This window comes from Vicugna pacos, chromosome 14 (assembly GCF_048564905.1).
Source record: "Vicugna pacos chromosome 14, VicPac4, whole genome shotgun sequence".
NCBI classification, from domain to species: Eukaryota; Metazoa; Chordata; class Mammalia; order Artiodactyla; family Camelidae; genus Vicugna; species Vicugna pacos.
The window spans coordinates 15,217,576-15,235,960 of NC_133000.1; the positions used below are offsets into that span (position 1 = coordinate 15,217,576).

Here is an 18,385-nt window from a genome sequence, read left to right on the forward strand (position 1 = left end):
AAGAATAATTATTTGAGTTTTATTTCAAATCTATTAAAATCCTAATTAAGAAGAAATCTGTCAATATCCACAAGGAAGGAAGTGTGTTTTGGAAGCAGTGGAAGCCAGTGACACAATGAGGCCTGTGGCTTAGTGGTTGTGGGTAGCACTGTGCATCATTTATCCCCTGAACTGAACTGGCTGAAACCTGCCATCCATAACCTTTCTAGGCATTAATGCTAAGAGAAAATGAGAATTAAAATTTCAGCTATTTAAAATTTTATTGACTACAAACAGTTTGGGACAACTGAATATTCTAGGGTACCAGATATTTGGGGCTATAGCATTTACCTTCTTTTAATATTTTTCTGTTGTTATTTTTTGAAGTCACAATTTCAAAATTAAATCATATGAAAAATTTTCAAACCTGTTGGTGAAGAACGCCACCAATGGAAAATTTCTGTCATGTGTTTCTACAAAAACATTCTGTACGAAAAGATTTGGGCAACAGCTATGCTGTTAAAAAAAACAAAACAAAACACAGAAGTTAGATACAGCATAAAGTTTGATACCTTGTTCTTTGAAGCATTAGGATACCATTCTGTTTGTAACACATTTCACTTATTTTTCTTTTCTTTTTTTTTCTAACTAGTATGTAAAATAGCATACCTCATTACAGTTTTGTAAATGGTAGAAATCCATTCAGAAAAGTCCTGTTTTGACATTCTTATATTTTGCCAGTAAAAATGCAAAATCATACAAACCTCCATAGAATATAATTTGCCAATATTTATCATTCTTTATAAATTCATTTCTCTTCTGATCCAGCAATCCCATATCTGGGAATGTATTCTACAGATACATCTGCATGTGTATCTGTGTGTAAGACTATTCATTGAGCATTGTTTTTGACAGCAGAAGTTTGGAAACAACACAAATGTCTTAAATAAGGGGACTGGTTAAACAAACTTTGGGATACCCACACACAGGAATTCTATGCAGCTATAAACAAAACCAAAAAGAATGACAAGCTCTGTGTACTGATATAGAAAGACCTCCAGGATATACTATTAGTTAAAAAAAAAAGCCATAGGACAGTGAATATTTAATACAGTACCTTTCATGTAAGGGGTATAAATAAGAAGATCTATTTATATTTACTCATATTTGCATAAGGAAACACTTTAAGAATATAAAGAAAGGAATAAAAATGATCTTACTATAGAGGGTGGAGTAGGGGCGAGGTGAATGGGGACAGAGTATGTGTCTTTTTTTTTTTTAAACAAAACGAAAAGTTTACTATGAAGAATGTATATGACATGTGTTTTACATCCTAGTCAAACAGGCTCTTTGGAAAGGGGACCTGTGTAAGCAATTGATTTCTCTGCTGAACACAACCATTATTTATCTTTGCTCCAAGGCTTCTAATATGATGACACTGCTTCCTTCTATTACCACCATTCTAATATTGTTCTGTTGCCCTCTAGCTGCCATCTCCACACTTCTATCGCCAGATTCACAAAGGCATCAAATCCCAGCAACGTTCCTCAGATGTCTACCACCATTTAATTTCAATCATAACTTCCTGTCTATACATTTTTTTTTTCAATTTGGGCTGGGTGAGCTTTACTTATGGTGTTTCCTTGGCAGAAGTTACCCTAAAACAGAATTCTGTTTGGCTGTTACATATGTATGTATGTATTCTCTATGGCTTTTATTTTATTTTAATTTTTAAATCATGTGAATGTATTACCTATGCAGAAAATTCAATTAAAAAAAGAAAGAAAGAAACAAAAGCCCTGTTTTTTTCCTCCTACAAACACAGGAGGGACCCAGCTGATGAAACCAAACATACTGTTCTGGGATAGCTGCCATTCAACATAAGTGACTGGAAAGAAACCTATGACAGTTCTTTGTGGGGGATAATTCTTTAATGATCTCTTGGCACTCCTGGCATGTTTAATATCTTCTAGCATGTTTGACAATAGTGTAAAAGTGGTCAAAGTGTAACAGAGAACGGCAGTCGTGGGAAGGAAGGAAGGAAGGAAGGAGAGGATTCTATTTCCTGTTAGCCAAGTATCCTCTTAACTAGGAGAGAAAAAAAGAAACAAGCCAAATAAGCAGATTTACCTATCAAGGAAAAAAGCTCTCTAGTTTTAAAGATTTTTTAACTTAAGCATATTTTCTCTTTTGATGGCAGCTGAATTACATGTAAAATTATCACTGAACGTAAATTTCAAACCTTTCAAAGGTCACACTTGAAAGAGGTGTTAAGCTTAGCAAAGGGAATGTGTAAAAGAATTATGGGCCATGCATGCTCCCCATTTCTTTAAGGGAAAAGTCAAAGCTGCCCATGCCACTAATTCAGCATCACAGAAAGGGAGAAGAGCTCTGATACAGATCAAAGAGAATTAAGGCCATATCCAGGGGTCAGTGTGCTAGAATAGAACTTTCCAAAGGATGTGTGAAGAGTATCAAAGTTCCCATCCTCCTCCCACCACTCCTCTTCACTCTCCTACACGGGCTAAGCAAGGACAAAGCGGAGCCCAGAGAGTAGGGGCATGCGGGTGGCTTCCACATGGGTCAGTTGGCCAAAGACAGGAGAGACTATATTCACACCAGGACTAGAGTTTGAAGGGGATTTTGTTTGTTTGTTTTGGCCTGGAGGATTCCTGGGACCATACATTCTTTGATAAGCATATGATGGTAGGAGGCAGGATAGGATAGGAGTCTCATGGGAAGACTACTAGGAACTCGAATTCCACATTGCACTGTAGTTATGACCAACAATACAAATTGTCCCTCTTATCATGAAGATGTCAGAAGTCTTAAGTGTCAATGAACCTTAAAATCAGACAAATCATAAATATTTCTCTATGTAAATGAAAATAAATCTCATTTCATGTATCCCAAACATACACAGAAACAGAAAATGACTACAGTTTGGGAATAAAAAGAGTAAGACAGTAAAATGCAATATTCCGATAAATGTACTGGTTTTCTGCGCTAAGCCACTAAATCACTTAAAACTTAGAGTAAGTAAAACATAAGTACTTCAACTGATTTTTTTTGAACAGTTAGAGGCATTTCTGAATAACACATTATATAAGACACAAAAGAGAAGCTTATTCTACATGTCCCACTGTGATTTTTTTCGAAGTAACAAATCTAGAAAACGTTTCAATAAACATATATGATATTCTTACATACCATTTCTTAAGCTAATGTTTACTCTGTGCTAGGTACCGTATAAGCACTTTATAAAAAATATTATTAATTTATTCTTCCCAACATCTTAGACAGTTATTATCTCCATATTACAGAGGTAGGAAAAATAAGACATAGAGGTCAAGCAACATGCCCAAGGTCATACAAGTGGAGGACTGGAATTCTAATCCTGGTAGTCTGGCTTTGGAGTCTGTTAATCATATTTTCCTCATGATTTTGTTAAGAAGCATAGAAAAAAATGTGTTTAGAAATAGGACCATATACTCACATTAAGGAAGCGGCCCACGTTTCCTTCTTTTGTGGCATCCAATAAAAATACATTCCCTTTACTGAACTTCTGTACAGAATCAGATGAAGCATTCTTGGTTTCACTTGGCAACTTCTTATCACAAAAGACTTGCTGGTTTTGACATGCCGCGGATTTTTCCTCTGGGAGTTTTTGTATTTGAACCTTAAAATCCTTTGAAACATTCTGATTATCCAGTGTGACTGCCTGGTTACATCTGCCCCCTGGTGGAGTTTCTTCTCTACATTTTGTTATATCTATCACATCTGATTCAATCCAAAGGTTGTCTTCAGAATCTTCAACTTGATTTGAGCTTGAGTCCTCTAATAAACATTTTAGAAGGAATTGTCAGGAAATATACTTGGCTGAGCAATAGTGCTGAGATTAACAATCCTAAGTAAATGCTAGTTGTGTTAATTATTGCTAATCCTTATAATGTGTTAAGGTAGACAGTACTCCAACTTTACAAATGAAAACTTCAAGCCTCTGAGGGGTTAAGGGATTCACTTAACTCACAATAGTAATGAGAAGTGGGGTAACAAACCTAGAAATACCTAGCTCCAAAGTCTTCCTTCTTTCTGATACATAACAAGCCTTTTTATGAATCTGTATACATGTTGCTTCCTGTTACTGTATTTAATCTCTACTCCTTACAGACTGACTTCCTCTTTTCAAGTCTGGAGTCTGCAGTTAAGTATATTCTGAACAGCTACAACAGAGAGGATATTTAGGGAGCACTTTAGGCCTCTTGATGGAGTCACCCTCTACAAGTCCCAACAGCAAGAACTATTCCTATGGGTTTTGTATACATTAGTGTTTGGTGTTTTTGCTAGATGAGCACTCAATAATTACACTTTTACAAATAACAATACTTCAGAAGAAGATGAACTGCTTATTTTTCTTATCCAACAACGGATATAATTTTTGAGACTATTCAAAAGTATGAATGCATGTCAAATGGAATAAGTAAAATGATTTATTTTTAAAAAGTCATTTGGGCCACAAAGAAATTCACTGCCACAAAAAATTAGACCCCTCTAAAATAATGTTCTTGATTCACTCATCACTATTGCTGGCTGCTGTTCCTACCTGTCCTCATATTTTAATCATATGGGTTACTTGTGCACCATAATAGTACATAACTAATTTTTGTAGTGCCTGCTATATGCATTGTAGTGGTCAATGAAAATGACAAAAGAACCAAAAGCAATAGTATTCATATGGCTCACATGCATTAAATGGTGATATATCAGAATGTCATCCCAAAATATGCATCTTTGACATAAGAACTATTCTGAGCTAAGGGCAATTAAGCAACAGTGCAGAAACAGCTTTCAGCACTTCCTCATGTGCCTAAAAAGCAGGATATAAATTTACAGAAGTGTGTCTCCTCCTACCAGGAAGGACAAAAGTTAATTACCAGAGACAACTTTAGACCTGTATCAGCTTTGAGACTGAACCACAAGAATCTACATAGCAAACTTGAGTAGCCTTTATCCACCATTAGTTTCCCATATATTTGCCTTCCCACAATTTCCACTCCTAGAGACTCAAGGTCCTTTTCCTTTGTCTTGTTGCTCCTCTAAAGATTTATTATTCTTTGACTAACTGCCAGAGAAACCAGACTTTTAAGCTACCTCTCTGAGTTACTCATTTCTAAGTATTCACATGTGTTACATGTACAATACACATAGCAACAAATTTCTGTTTTTCTCTTGTCAGTCTTTTGCCAGTCTAACCTACAGGGCCCCAGCTGGACAACCTAAGATGGGCAGAAAAAGAGGTTTTCCACCTCTACAGGTGAAATAAGGTTTTCCACCTCATCAGGTGAAATTATTATATTACATAAGTGCACATTCTTGATAGAGAGCTTTTCTGTCAAGGAGCTGCCTTGCCTCTTCCAATCTCCATCCTTTAAGACCCGGTGGGAGTTGGCAGTGCAGATGCAAAGAAGCCCAAAGGGAAAGGAGACAGTGGTTGGTTAGTTCTTCACAAAGGGTCATCTCTCAGCCTGTCTCCCCACTGAAGGATATACTAAAATGCAAATGAACTAAAATCTAGCTTTGTCAGGTTGCAATATTAACCATGGCAAGACTGGTAACACTGAAAGATAAGCACTCAGGGTAGCAATATTTTCACTTTTTGCTAAGCATCCCCTGCAGCAGCAATGGCTGGAATATTATAGGAGAATGATGTATCTTTATTTTCAAAGGACTCTAAACAAAGAGTTAAGGAAATGGCTGCTTTGGACAATGCTTCCAAAGACACAGGTAACACCATGGACTATGGAGACTCAGAATTGTCCAACCCATTCTCCTGCCATACATCAGATCATGCCTGTCATCTAGGTCAGAGGTCAGCAAACTTCTGTAAGAAGCCAAAAAGTAAAACTGTAGGCTTTGTGGGCCACATGGTCTCTGTTGTAACTATTCAGTTGTGCTGCTACAGTGTGAAAGTAGACAGAGCCAATACGTAAATGAGAGTGTGGCTATGTTCCAATATAAATTTCATTTATGGACACTGAAATGGTAATTTCCTAACATTTTCAAGTGTCACAAAGTGTTATTCATTTTCTCCATTTTTTCTGTTATTTAAAAAGGTAAAAATTATCTTATCTTATAGGCCATACATAACTATGGTTTGCCAAACCTCTGGTCTAGACAAGTAGAAACTCTTGTGATGAATGCAGCATTTTTGTTATGGAGTCTGAGACAATGAGCCACAAATACTGAGCCAAAGAGACAAAAAAGCAGAAAAGGCAGGCAATCATAGGGTGAAACAAAGCCTACTTCTCATTTCCTTGGCTTTAGAGTTCAGATGTAGCTGGGTCGATTTAAATCCACCAGTATCTTCTGAGGTTACAGACTCTGAGGAAGTAAATCCCTTAAAAGAAAACAAGGAAGATGTGTTTACTTTACAGGTCAGGAACCAGCTAGTAAGCCACAGTGCTGGAGGGCCAACCCAGGTCTACGTAATCCCATGGCCCAATCTTCCATAATTATGTGGTACTGAGGAGGTATGTTACTAGGCAGAGGGCAAATATTGGCACACCACCTAAGGCAGAGTTTTTGTTTTTAATCAACACAACCTTACTGTGAACTACCATTATGTCTGCCTCTGTTCTTTTTCATGCATCATTCTCTGTGTCTAAGTTATAGTCTCTGACTAGTTTTCTTCTCAGTACAGACTGAAAAGTGTACCCTCAGAGGCTATCATGTAAAATGTTGCTTTCTGAATGATTCCTTCTTTAGGCTACATCTCTTCTTTCTCCCACATCTCACAACCATATCTCCTTAACCTAAATTATTCCATCCTTTTTTCTTATTCCATAACACTATCAACTCTTGAACACGTCAGCTTCTCCTACAAATTCTCAGATTGGATAGCTCCCAGTCTCAGTAGAACACACTGCCAGACCATGACCAACATTCTCCTTATATATCTAAGTTGGGAACATGCCAACCACCATGGAGGATACTAAGTAAACAAAACATGGTCCTAACTCTTTAACAGCATGATATTCCAAAATAATAAAAGAAATCCTACACAGTATTAAGTAACATAAACAATTTGAACTAACTAAAAGATAGGAAAGTAAGATAATAGTTAATGTTCTCAGAAGGGCACATCTACATTTTACAGTTTTTACCATCTTTTTCCCATTGTGTTGAATAATGGTCGTCTTGGTTTTAGGACTTCTAATGACTGAATGATATTGAATTCTTGAAATATTGTTACATTTCATTTCTCTGAAAAGGAAAAAAAGTTATTCTGTATATCAAAATGCTCTATTGTACCCTGAAATATAGATCATATCACTGTTGCATAAATATCCACTAGAAATTAGTCTATGCCTACACCTCACTAGAAGAAAATATATTTTAAAGTCAATCATTTTCGAAGTATATTTAAAAAATGAAGAAAATCTAACAAAAACTTTGCTAATAAAATGGTGATAGAAAGTAAAAAGAACTGCAAAAGTTATGACATCCATAAAGAACCTGACTAAAGTCAAAGTTTTTAAAGATAAAACTCCAGAAATGAAACACTAAAGAAATAAAGCATGTTGGCTAGATTTAAAAATCTAAGTGCTCTAAATTTCTCACAGTGTTAAACTTACAACCGTGAAGCAAGTTGGCATATAGGAGACATGTAGGCATGGGACAGAACGAAGGACAAAAGAGAAAGAACCACTCTTGATCGATGGTATAGAGTATCGATTAGTCTTGACTGGGCCCCTAAGATCTTACTCACACAGTAGGCTCCTTGGGATGAAGGTGGAGCTTAGGTGGGCATGCCTCAGTCACAGCACTTCCGGGATGCGTTTCCAGTTCTAATGGGATAACTTCAACCTCACAATCTGCAACTTCTATTTTCCTCTTTTTTGAAAACATATTTTTCATAATATTCTCTTCTTTTCCATTTTCATCAATAGCATCAGGTTTCTCGGTGTTAGATCTGCTTAGTAATCTTCCTAAAGGAAAAAAGTAAAAGAGTTTAACATGACAAAAAATAAATAATGGCTGAGTAACAGAAGGGCATCTCTGTTGTGCTCCATTACTAAAGAACCGTCTAAGGTAGGCCTTATTTCTAGAATGAAGATAAACACTAACTCATCCAAAACTATTGCAAGAAATAATAAATAAAAGCCCAAGAAGAGATTTCATATCTTCCAGTACATGAAAAGATATAGGGCATCTAAAAGAAGTATCTGTTGTGGTTATATAACATGAAAGAGAAGAGATTCAGCTACAATAATATAAAATAAAAATACAGATCAGAAAGCATTCCAGAAAATTAGAGAGGTGAACTCATTTTAAAAGTGCAGCTTTTGTGTCTAGTTATAACTGCTTTATCATTTAAAACCTTCACTCTTTTTTATAAAGTGATCTATTTACATCTGTGGTGATATGTGCCTATTGTTCTCATATTACACCCTAGAGTAATTAAAATCTTAGTCTAAAGTTCATGTATTTTCTTTCAAGGGACTCAAAATTATGGTTAACAAGTCAAAATCAGCAGCTGGATCAGAGAGATACTTTAGGTTCATTTTCTAGCAACACAGATAAAGCCAAGGATACTTCCCGGACAACATTTGGCATTTTATAGGCAGCTGACTCTCGTCAAAGAGTTATTCTGAGAAATATGAGAGACTAATGTCTAGGCAAGTTGTGTAGTATGTGTGTTTGTAAGTGCTATGTGGCAGGAATCCGGGTGTGATGATTCTGAACTCCAATCATTCTCGCCCTGACGTGAACCTGGAATTTCAGATGAGGATGGTTGCTCCGGTCCCTGCTGCCTACCACATCTCCTTTAGACTGCCTCCAGAGCCCTTTCTCCAGACTTTCTCATTTCATGGGACACACAGAAAGTGAGGATTTTTGCCTGACACTCTCGGGTAAAAGGACGAGGCTATTAGAGACCAATGTGTCTGGCCTGGGGGCTGTGGCCTGATAGAATCAATAATGCACAACTATAACACACTGGTTGGGAAGTTTTGCTCAGAATGTGGGCAACTCTCTCAAGTCCCTGAAATGGAGTGAACTGCCTAAAGTCACTGCCTGAATCATCATATGAAGGTATTTATTACAATGTTAACTTGTTAAATTCTAATAGCTCAAGACATAGAACAAGATAGTCTTTGATTAATAATCCTTACGTTAGCAAATCAGTCATTTAGTTTTCCAATTTAAAAAGTTTTCTTACCTTACCCCCAAAGCAGCTGAAGCCACGGAGACCAAAAAATGTGCTTTACACAATAACCCATGTATCCCTTAGCCTTTCTTTTCTGGAATACCCAATATCTCCTAAGGTATCCCATCCCTTCAGTGCTCAGTTTCCCACTCACTTGTCTTCCTCTCATGGTCCTCCTATATATTGTTGCTCTTATATTTGCTAGAGATCTCAATGGCCCTGACTAGTAAAATGGAGATTCAGAAATGCAGATCCTACTGTAGAGGAATGTGAAAGTAAACCTTTGCTTTACCTGAATAAATGCAAACAAATGTCCCTCTGTCAATGTCATCGAGACAACGTACGCCCCATCCTTTCTTCTCAGTTTTGAACACTTGCAGCCTCACTTGAGGTCCATGCTGGACAACTCGGTTTTGACACATTCGTCGATTACATTTGCACAACAGGCTACATTCATAAATGCTGTTAATAAAATATACAAAAGAAAATCACCCGGACTTCCTAAACTAAAAGCAAAAGCACTCTATATTGCTATCTCACTAGTAGTTACCAAGGGAGACAGACTAAGTGCAAAGGCTCCTAGAGCTGGACTGCCTGGTTCCCACCAAAGCTCCAGCACTTACTAACTGCCTGACCTTGGATTTAACCTCTCTACGTTTCAATTTTCCATTTTAAAAACGGGGATTATATGATACTATCTACCTCACAAGGTTGTTTAATGAAGATTTAATGAGTCAGTATCTACAAGGTGCTTGAGACAATGCCTGACACATAGTAAAGGTTAGCTCTTCAAAAATGTCTAGCAATGTCTGTGAAGGAGATGTCTCAGAAGCGAAACTCTAGGAAGAAACATTTTCAGTTTCTATTTTTTAACAACAACAATCTTAAGAGGCTGAAAACCCCCAATTCTCAGATGAGCTCTGCACAGTATGTTTCTTAATGGCGAAATGTCTATCTCCAGAGGGGTAAGAGACTCAAAGCAGGTGAGTGCTGAGTACACTCTGCATGCTTCACGTGTGCTCTGACTTCCATTTCCAAGAACAATTACAGGTCTGTTTTGTTAATTCCTTAATTCAGATTTTTGGTATAAGAAATTAAGACTTAACGACATCTATAAGACTATAAGCCACCTTCAAAGTATGAATGATAAAGTACCCACCTTCAAAGACACCAACACCCTCCAATAAATTCTCAAAGTATCTTACCCAGTAGGTATCTGTCTCTGTAATCTTTTATATTTATATCCAGTGGTTATTTTATTACTTGACAAGGGGCAAGTCCTGGCATTCCTTGCTGTCAGTTGAAGACATGCACATTTAGTTCTAAAAGGAAGGCAATGGATGGAGAAGTCAGAATAAAAAAGCACCAAGTTAAATAAAGAGACTGTCTTGACAGAAGTGTGAAGGATGTAATTGTATTTAGAACAGTCATTTGGCTCATGGACTTTTGGTCTTCTTCCCTCAGTAAAACAGACCTCTTTGAAAGACATTTACCAAAAGTTTATAAATAATTATAAACTCCCTTGTACTTCTATTTGCTCATGAAATGAATACTTAACTATACGAGTTTTCTTTAAACTTTTCAAATGAATTCTTTTCCTATTCAGCAGAACCTTCTTTGTGAAAATTCTCCTAGGTCTGGTCTCATACAATGGGTAAACTTCTACGTGTCAAACTCAAAAGGGCATTCATAGTTCTGCAGATGTCTTATGTTATCTTTTCCTAATGACATGAAAACAGACGGGGGGAACTGATGTTGGTTATCTGACTGCTACAATCCATTTTTTATAATGCTGCTAAGCAGTAAACATGCAACCATAAAATCTTTTTCCCTCTAATTATTTAGATGATTATCTAACATGACAAGGTCTTATAACTGGATAGGGAGTAAGGAACCTGGGTATCTCAGCTATAAACTAGATATGTGGCTACTGGTGAGCTGGTTAAAATCTCTGGATCTTGTCTCCTTTGTTGAGTTAGTAAGTGACTTTAAGGTCTTTTCCTCCATGATTCGCTCCTATTATTTTTCTGTATATATACAATACACGTCAAGGGTGGTAGGTACTGTTTGCAACAGAAAAAAAAACAAGCAATAAATTCATTAATTGGGATTCCATTTACAGATGTAGAAATCTACTGCTGCTTCTTTCAATAAGACTCTGTTTGCAAAGTTTAAAAAGTATAGAAAAATACAAACAATAATATAATAAACACTCATATTTCCACCACATAGAATTAGCTGTCATCATTTTTTTCTAGTCCTTTTTCCTATGTATATATAGTTGACCCTTGAACAACATGAGTTTGATTTTGAACTGCATGGATTTATTTACAGGTGGTTTTTTTTTTAGTAGTAAGCACTATAGTACTACACAGTCCCTGGTTGGCTGAATCTGAGGTTGGCTGAATCTGCGGATGTGGAATTGCAGATGTAGAACTGCGTACATGGAGGGCTGATTATGTTATATGTTATATTTTTGACTGCATGGAAGGTTGGCAACCCAACCACAGTGTTGTTCAAGGGTCAATTGTAATTTAAAACATACATACTGTATATATGATATTCCTTAAAAAAGGAAGCACTACAGATAAAACTAAACTGAACATCCTTATTCTCATGCACATGCTGTAAGCATCTCTAGAATAGCAGCTTTCAAATATTTACTATGATTCACAGTAAGAAATATATTTTCTTCACAGCCATACATATTTATATATACGTGTATGTGTATAAACTGAAATAACAGTGGCATGAAACTTTACCTTATCACATGGATATCACTTGGATATTTTCTATACAATTTGATTTTTTAAATGCTAGTTACAACCCCTTAAGTGATTTTACATCCTACTAAACCTGTAGCTTGGAAAACATTGCTCTAGGTATACTTAAAAGCACTATTTCTGGAAAGGAGGTATGCATGTCTTTGTTGTGTAATTGCGTGAACATCCTCCTCTCTCCCCATAACAAATGATTATCTGGCTTGGTACAGAATTCGTTTTACATGTATCTTCCTTCAGCATTTTAAGCTAACATGCCTCTTTTTTGTCTTCTATTATTTCTGATGGAAAGTGTGTTGTCAATCTATTCTTCTTCTTTTCTAGGTGACAGTGTGAGATTTACTCTTTACCTTAGATACTTTTTAAGTTGCATTATTTCATTTTTAGATGTACTGTTATCTTCTTTTCCCTTCCTAGTACACAGTAGGCTTTTTACTCTGAGGGTTCCTGCCTTCAGTTCTGGAAAATTCTCAGCCATTATTTCTTTGAATGATGCTCTTTTCCTCTTCTTAAATATATGTTGGAATTTCTCATTTATCTTCCATATTTTTTAACCTGCAAATTATTTCCCCCATATCTTTATCTCTCTGTATTCTGGGGGATCTCTTTAGTTTTGCCTTGCAATTCACTAATTCTTTCTCCAGCTATACCAGTGCTTCCATTTAGTTCATCTATTTAGTTTTATTTCAGTGACTGTATGTTATATTTCCCTTTTTCCAAATGGTATTTTTCATATACAGTATACTTTTAAAAAAATTCCTTTTCTTGTTTCATGGGTGCTAATATTTTATGACTTTGGACATTTTTAAACATACCTATTTTAAAGTCTCTTTCAGTCATATTCTACATTTATCTCTGATTCTTCAGGTATGAATTCTCCCACTATGCTGCCTTCATAGTCCTAAACATCTATGTGGGCTTTGACTGTTTGAAATCATACTTTTTTGGAGTTTACTCCTGGATGCTCCTCTACATTGGTTGCTTTCCCCATTGCTCTGGCTCCAATTCATGGGTTTCACATCTATAAACCTGGTTGTTATTCATACATAGCTAGGCCTTGTGAGAAATTAGCCTATTTCCCAATCTTGTGCAGGTCCCTGTTTCTATCCCATGGGAGAGCTCTCTGCCATGCATGGGACGTGTTTAATTCCCATTCCTGTCAGGATCAAATCCCTGGCCACAGTGCTCATGACCAGTTCCAGATCCCAGTGGACTTCAGCCCTTGCTTATTTTGTGTGTGTGTGTGATTTCTCTTGCAATTTCTGACCAATAGATGAAAATATGTATACTCGTGGTACACGTTTTGTGAGGGTTAGTTTCTACAGTCTAAGACAAAAAAATCACAGTCAAAATTCTTCTTAAAAAACTCCACTAAACTAACCACAAAGTAGAGTAAACACTGCCTAACAGTTAGTTTTTCCTCTAGGACTGAAAGAGATTGGGCTCGGCCAGATATACATGGGTTATATTTAGAGGCAATGCTTTAAAAAACCCTTACATTTAAACAGAATAAAACTTGGCACAGTGAGAGGTTTCCTTTAAAACAAGCCTAAAGGAACTAAGCCAAATTGAGGTAATAGCAGATTTATTTATCTCATCTCACACTCCAACTGAGAGGATGGTAAAAAGTACTATCCATACCACTTAAATTATTTCTCTTTATCTCTCTCATTCTTTTTCTTCTTCCTAGTACAGGTAGCTAAATTTGCATTAAATTAAATGTATACATAATGCAACTCTGTTTTATATATGCATACCTATAAATACTAGTAAATTAGATACCCTTAAAACAAAATGGTTTTCAAAGTCTTAACATATTAGAGTATATTTTCATTTTTTAATGGAATATCAATTTTATCATCAGGCGAGGCACCATTAACTTTTTAAAAAAGTAGTAAGGAAATGATTTGTAAAAGTGAAATATACCGTATGACATAGTGGTTAAGAGCATGGGTTAAAATCCTGGTTCTTAAATTCGACCTTACAGTTGGCTTCTCAACTTCCTCACTTGTAACATGGAAATAATATTACCTACCTCCATGGGGTTTCATGACGACTAAGTAAGAAAATATATGTAAAGCACCTGTCACCACGCTTGGCACAGTTACATGGCATTAGCTGTAACTGTTGCTATTAAGATTATGGTACTAGATTAAAGGGAATACTTATCCTTGGAAAAAATAATTTCCAAATCACTAAAATAACTGGTAATAGTTTTCTTTCCTATTGCTAATGAGAGAGTACATTTTTCTATTTGAGATTCTTTAATCTGGTTAGATAGACAGATAGACAGACAGACAGACGAACTTACACAGCAGGACTTCTTGACAAGTACCTCTACATTCAGAAGATTTTTTGAAATGCTATGTTTTTCTACTCACATGTCTATGCAGCCCTCAGAACAGTCACATGAATCAGTAAACATGTTGGAAAAGCTGTTTAGATAATATGCTCGTGGCCACATAGTCTTTCTGTACTTAAACAGTGGAAGCTTTCTATTGTCAATTTCATTACAGAAAGAAATGGGCACTGATTCCACTCCATTGCTAATATCCACAACAGAAACAATTTCTTCTTGCTTTGGGTAATTCCGAGTCAACTGAACATAGGTATTGAAAGAAAAGTTATCTGTAAATAGAAAGTTACACTCTGTCTCAAGCAGGTAACGAAAAACTTCCTCCACGTTTCGTAGACTCCTTCCACAAGGGGTTTTATAACTCACGTGGAGTGCTGAAGAATGAGAGTTTGTCTTCGCATGTCGTCTTTGGAAGTGGCATTTGATTGGTAGCTGCAAAGGGTTTTCTCCCTTGAAGGTTAGTGGCATTTTCATCAGACAGGCACCAGAGCAGGCATGACTTTGGTAAGATAAATTTGAAGATGATTCTTTTTCTCTAAAGTCTGCAATTTTATTTTCCAGAGGGGGAGTTTCCTTATTTTCTGTAGATCTGTTTAAAATTAATTATTTATTAGTATCCCCTTTTCAAAAAAACACTGCACACTAAGGTAGTAATTAGTTCCTATTAGCTTCTTCTTAGGCAATACTAAAATAAGCCAGACTCTGAAATAAACATTTTACTACGTTCTGCTGCTATATAAAGTTATACCCCAAAAGAGATTTTTTTCCTTCTAGACACTAAATATGTGGGTTTTTCTCCACCACCAGGTGTCCAATAATTCAGTTCAATTCTGATGCTACCTACCTGAAGTCAGTATCAGATTCCACAGGTTAAATGAACCTGTCCCATAAGATTTCCCCATTCCAGAAGCCAAATGCAATTTCCACATCACTTATACTTCTGACCAACCCATGAGTTCCCACAACCCCCTTATCAGGTTTGATAATTTGCTACAATGACTCACAGAACTCGGGTAAGCACTTTGCCATCACCAGTTTAAATTTAAATAAAAGATACATCTCAGGAATAGCCAAATAGAAAAGATGCATGGGGCAAGGTGTACTCTCCAAGTACCTCCTAGCAATTCAAAGTGTTCACCAACCAGGAAGCTCCAGCAACTCTGTTGTTTAAAGGTTTTTATGGAAGCTTAACTGCTTACGTATGAAGGATTAAATCATTGGCCACTGATGATTATCTCCATCTCCAGCCCTTCTCCCGTCCCTGGAGGTTGGGAGGTAGAGCTGAAAGTTTCAAGCTTTTAGTCAAGATTTAGTTTTTCTGGTGACCAGTCTCGTCCTAAAGTTATCTAGGAGTCCCTCATCAAGAGTCATCTCATGAGCACCCCAAAGGCACTCCTACCACTCAGGAGATTCCAAAGCTTTTAGAACCTGTGTGTTAGGGATTCACACAAAGCAAGCATCTTTCTGATTATACCACAATCTAATTTCAGGATATTCCAGAAAGGTGATTACAAGTTCTAACTTTTTGCTATAGCACCTAGCAAACTTAAGAGTTCACTTAGGGCATGCGTTCAATAAAGTGCTGAAGAAGGTTTTATCTTCAGACATGCTTGGTTCAAGCTTTTTGTCTGCAAAAAGCAGTGAAGTCTAGGCAAAAAAATAATTAATTCATTAAGAATCCTTTATGCTGTTCTTTTGCCTTTCACAATTATATCAACTGAATTTTCCCCATGATATGTAACCCACCTAGTCTCATATTGATACATCTGAAAGTGGTAAACTGAGAGGAGAAAATGGAGTGGTTACTGATTTAAAAAAAAAAAATCTATAAAGATACCGTGTGTTTGGAACTCAAGTTTCAAACTTTCACAAAAAAAAACCCTAGGTTTTTTGTTTTACATAATATTTTCTAACTATCTTTAGGTACCTGTTATTTATTATAAAAGTAATACAGGTATTTTAGATATTTTTCAATACACACTATATAAACCAGCACTGTCCAACAGAACTTTCTATACTGATGGAAACATTCTATATCTGTGCTGTCCAATTGGGTAGCCACTAGCCACATGGGGCTACTGAACACCTTTAAATGTGGCTAGTGTGACCAAACAACTGAATTTTAAATTTCATTTGATTTTAATTAATTCAAATTTAAATAACCACATGCAGCTAGTGGCCACCATATCAAATGCATATATATGAGGTTCCTCATCCTTTTTCTGGCTATATAGTAATCATCTGCATAAATTCCAATTTATATAACTAGGCCTCTATTGGTTCTAATCTTTTGCTATTACAAATCATGATTAATGAATAACCTTGTACATAATAATTTCATACATGTAAAGATATCACTGCAGAATACATCCAGCAGTGGGAGTACTAGGTCACAGGGTAAGTGAATTAGGAATTTTGTTAAGATTGCCAAGTTGCTCTGCATAGCTCAGCCTCTCCAGCAATTTATGAGAGTGCCTGCTTTCACAGAGCCTCATCAATGAATGGCTCCTGATGCTTTTGGATTTCTAACAGTCTAATAGGTGAAAGGATGTACTATAATTTATTTATAAATCTTTTAATGGTGGAATTGTTTGTTTCCAATTTTTCTCTATGGTACTACTTTGATGAACATCCTCATACATAAATCCTTGACCAAATTTCTGATTATTACCCTAGGATACACTCCTTTAAAGAGGAATTACTAGGTCAAGAGGAATATATATTTAAAAAATGACTTTTATTAATAAAACTTTCAAACATACACTTAAGAGTGTATTTTTCCTCATTAGAAAAGACTGATATGGTGGACCCTCACGTACGTGTGAGAACTCCAGAATTTACAGCACATCACAACCCCATCCAAACCTCTGCCCTGAGAGAGAACCAAACTCTAGCAAGGCTTCTAGCGGCATAAGGCCATGTATGGCTTTAGGATAACCTCAGCCTCCCAATAAAATGCCTGCCCGAGAAAGCTCAAGGCTGTTTCTTCTAGCCAGCACCTAAGGTAAGCCCCTGACCTACTCATTTAGTAAGAAGGTCTTATAATTATGAACCTTTCCCCCATCCCTCTGGGATGGATAAGTATCTCCTACAACTCAGGAGTGTCTTTCTTAAGGACCTGAAAACCATTCCTTTGATAGATAATCATCAGGAAGGACAGGGCCTCAGTCCTCTAGTCTCTGCGGGAGGACACAATCCTAACTTGATGGTGGCCAGCAAGCACACACAGCTGGCCCAGGGGCATTCATACTGATCAACCTTTAGTAAGTTTTCAGTTGAGCCCCTGCTGGTCCTCCTTCCCTCCTCCCTCACTGCCCTTTAAAACACCAGTCACCTCAGCACAATTCATAATGGAGCTCACCTTTTATTCCTGCTGACTATAGCTACTGAATAAAATGTTTCTACCACTTTAAATAATGTCTGGCTTTGTTTATCTTTGATACTTATTACCAAACTTTAATAATTATCAATATTTTGCCTATTTTATTTCATCTATTCTCCACCCCTCTTACCCTACCCAGAAACACACTGGGACAAATCCTTTTCTGAAATAATTACATATTTCTAACAAATAAGACTTCTAAAAATACATACTCTCAATGGTCTATCTTCGCATTTACCTGATTGTCTTAAAATATGAATCAGAATTCAAACTCCCACACACTGTATTTCATTCAGATGTCTTTTATGTCTCTAACCTTACACAATGCTCCCTCCCTCTTCATTAATGACATTTATTTGTTGAAATTAAATTCGGTCATTTGCCCTATAGTATTTCCCACATTCTGGAATTTGGCTAATGCCTTCCTTGTGGTGTTGTCATTTAACTCACTCCTTTTCATTCCTGGCAAATCAGTAGTCAGTTCTAGAAGCTTGATTTGATTCAGGTTCAGTTTTGGTGGGGAGGATAACCTGTGGGTGGTGCTATGAATTTCCAATTACATCACATAAGGAGACAATGTCTGATCACTTTTAGAGATGCTTAGATTTATAAGTGGGTTTGGGTGTTTCCATTCATTTTAAAGTTCCTTGTGAATTTTTTACTTAACAGTTTTGGCACTC

General features: G+C 36.5%; 1 protein-coding gene and 1 pseudogene across 3 annotated transcripts in view; both read right to left on the reverse strand.

The window, feature by feature from the left end:
* Window positions 1-18,385, reverse strand: part of SETDB2 (SET domain bifurcated histone lysine methyltransferase 2) — a 76,703-nt gene that overhangs the window by 32,957 nt on the left and 25,361 nt on the right. For 2 of the 3 annotated variants that reach the window (XM_072976229.1, XM_006210144.4), the window contains exons 6-13: window positions 14,349-14,912; window positions 10,393-10,509; window positions 9,480-9,649; window positions 7,748-7,967; window positions 7,143-7,242; window positions 6,283-6,376; window positions 3,476-3,816; window positions 407-495 (exon numbers count right to left, since the gene is read on the reverse strand). In XM_072976229.1, the coding sequence (XP_072832330.1) occupies window positions 407-495; window positions 3,476-3,816; window positions 6,283-6,376; window positions 7,143-7,242; window positions 7,748-7,967; window positions 9,480-9,649; window positions 10,393-10,509; window positions 14,349-14,912 (1,695 nt within the window). The remainder of the gene's footprint in view (window positions 1-406; window positions 496-3,475; window positions 3,817-6,282; window positions 6,377-7,142; window positions 7,243-7,747; window positions 7,968-9,479; window positions 9,650-10,392; window positions 10,510-14,348; window positions 14,913-18,385) is intronic. The other variant, XM_072976231.1, reaches the window with a different exon arrangement.
* LOC107034138 (small nuclear ribonucleoprotein G pseudogene) lies at window positions 1,224-1,955 on the reverse strand (annotated as a pseudogene).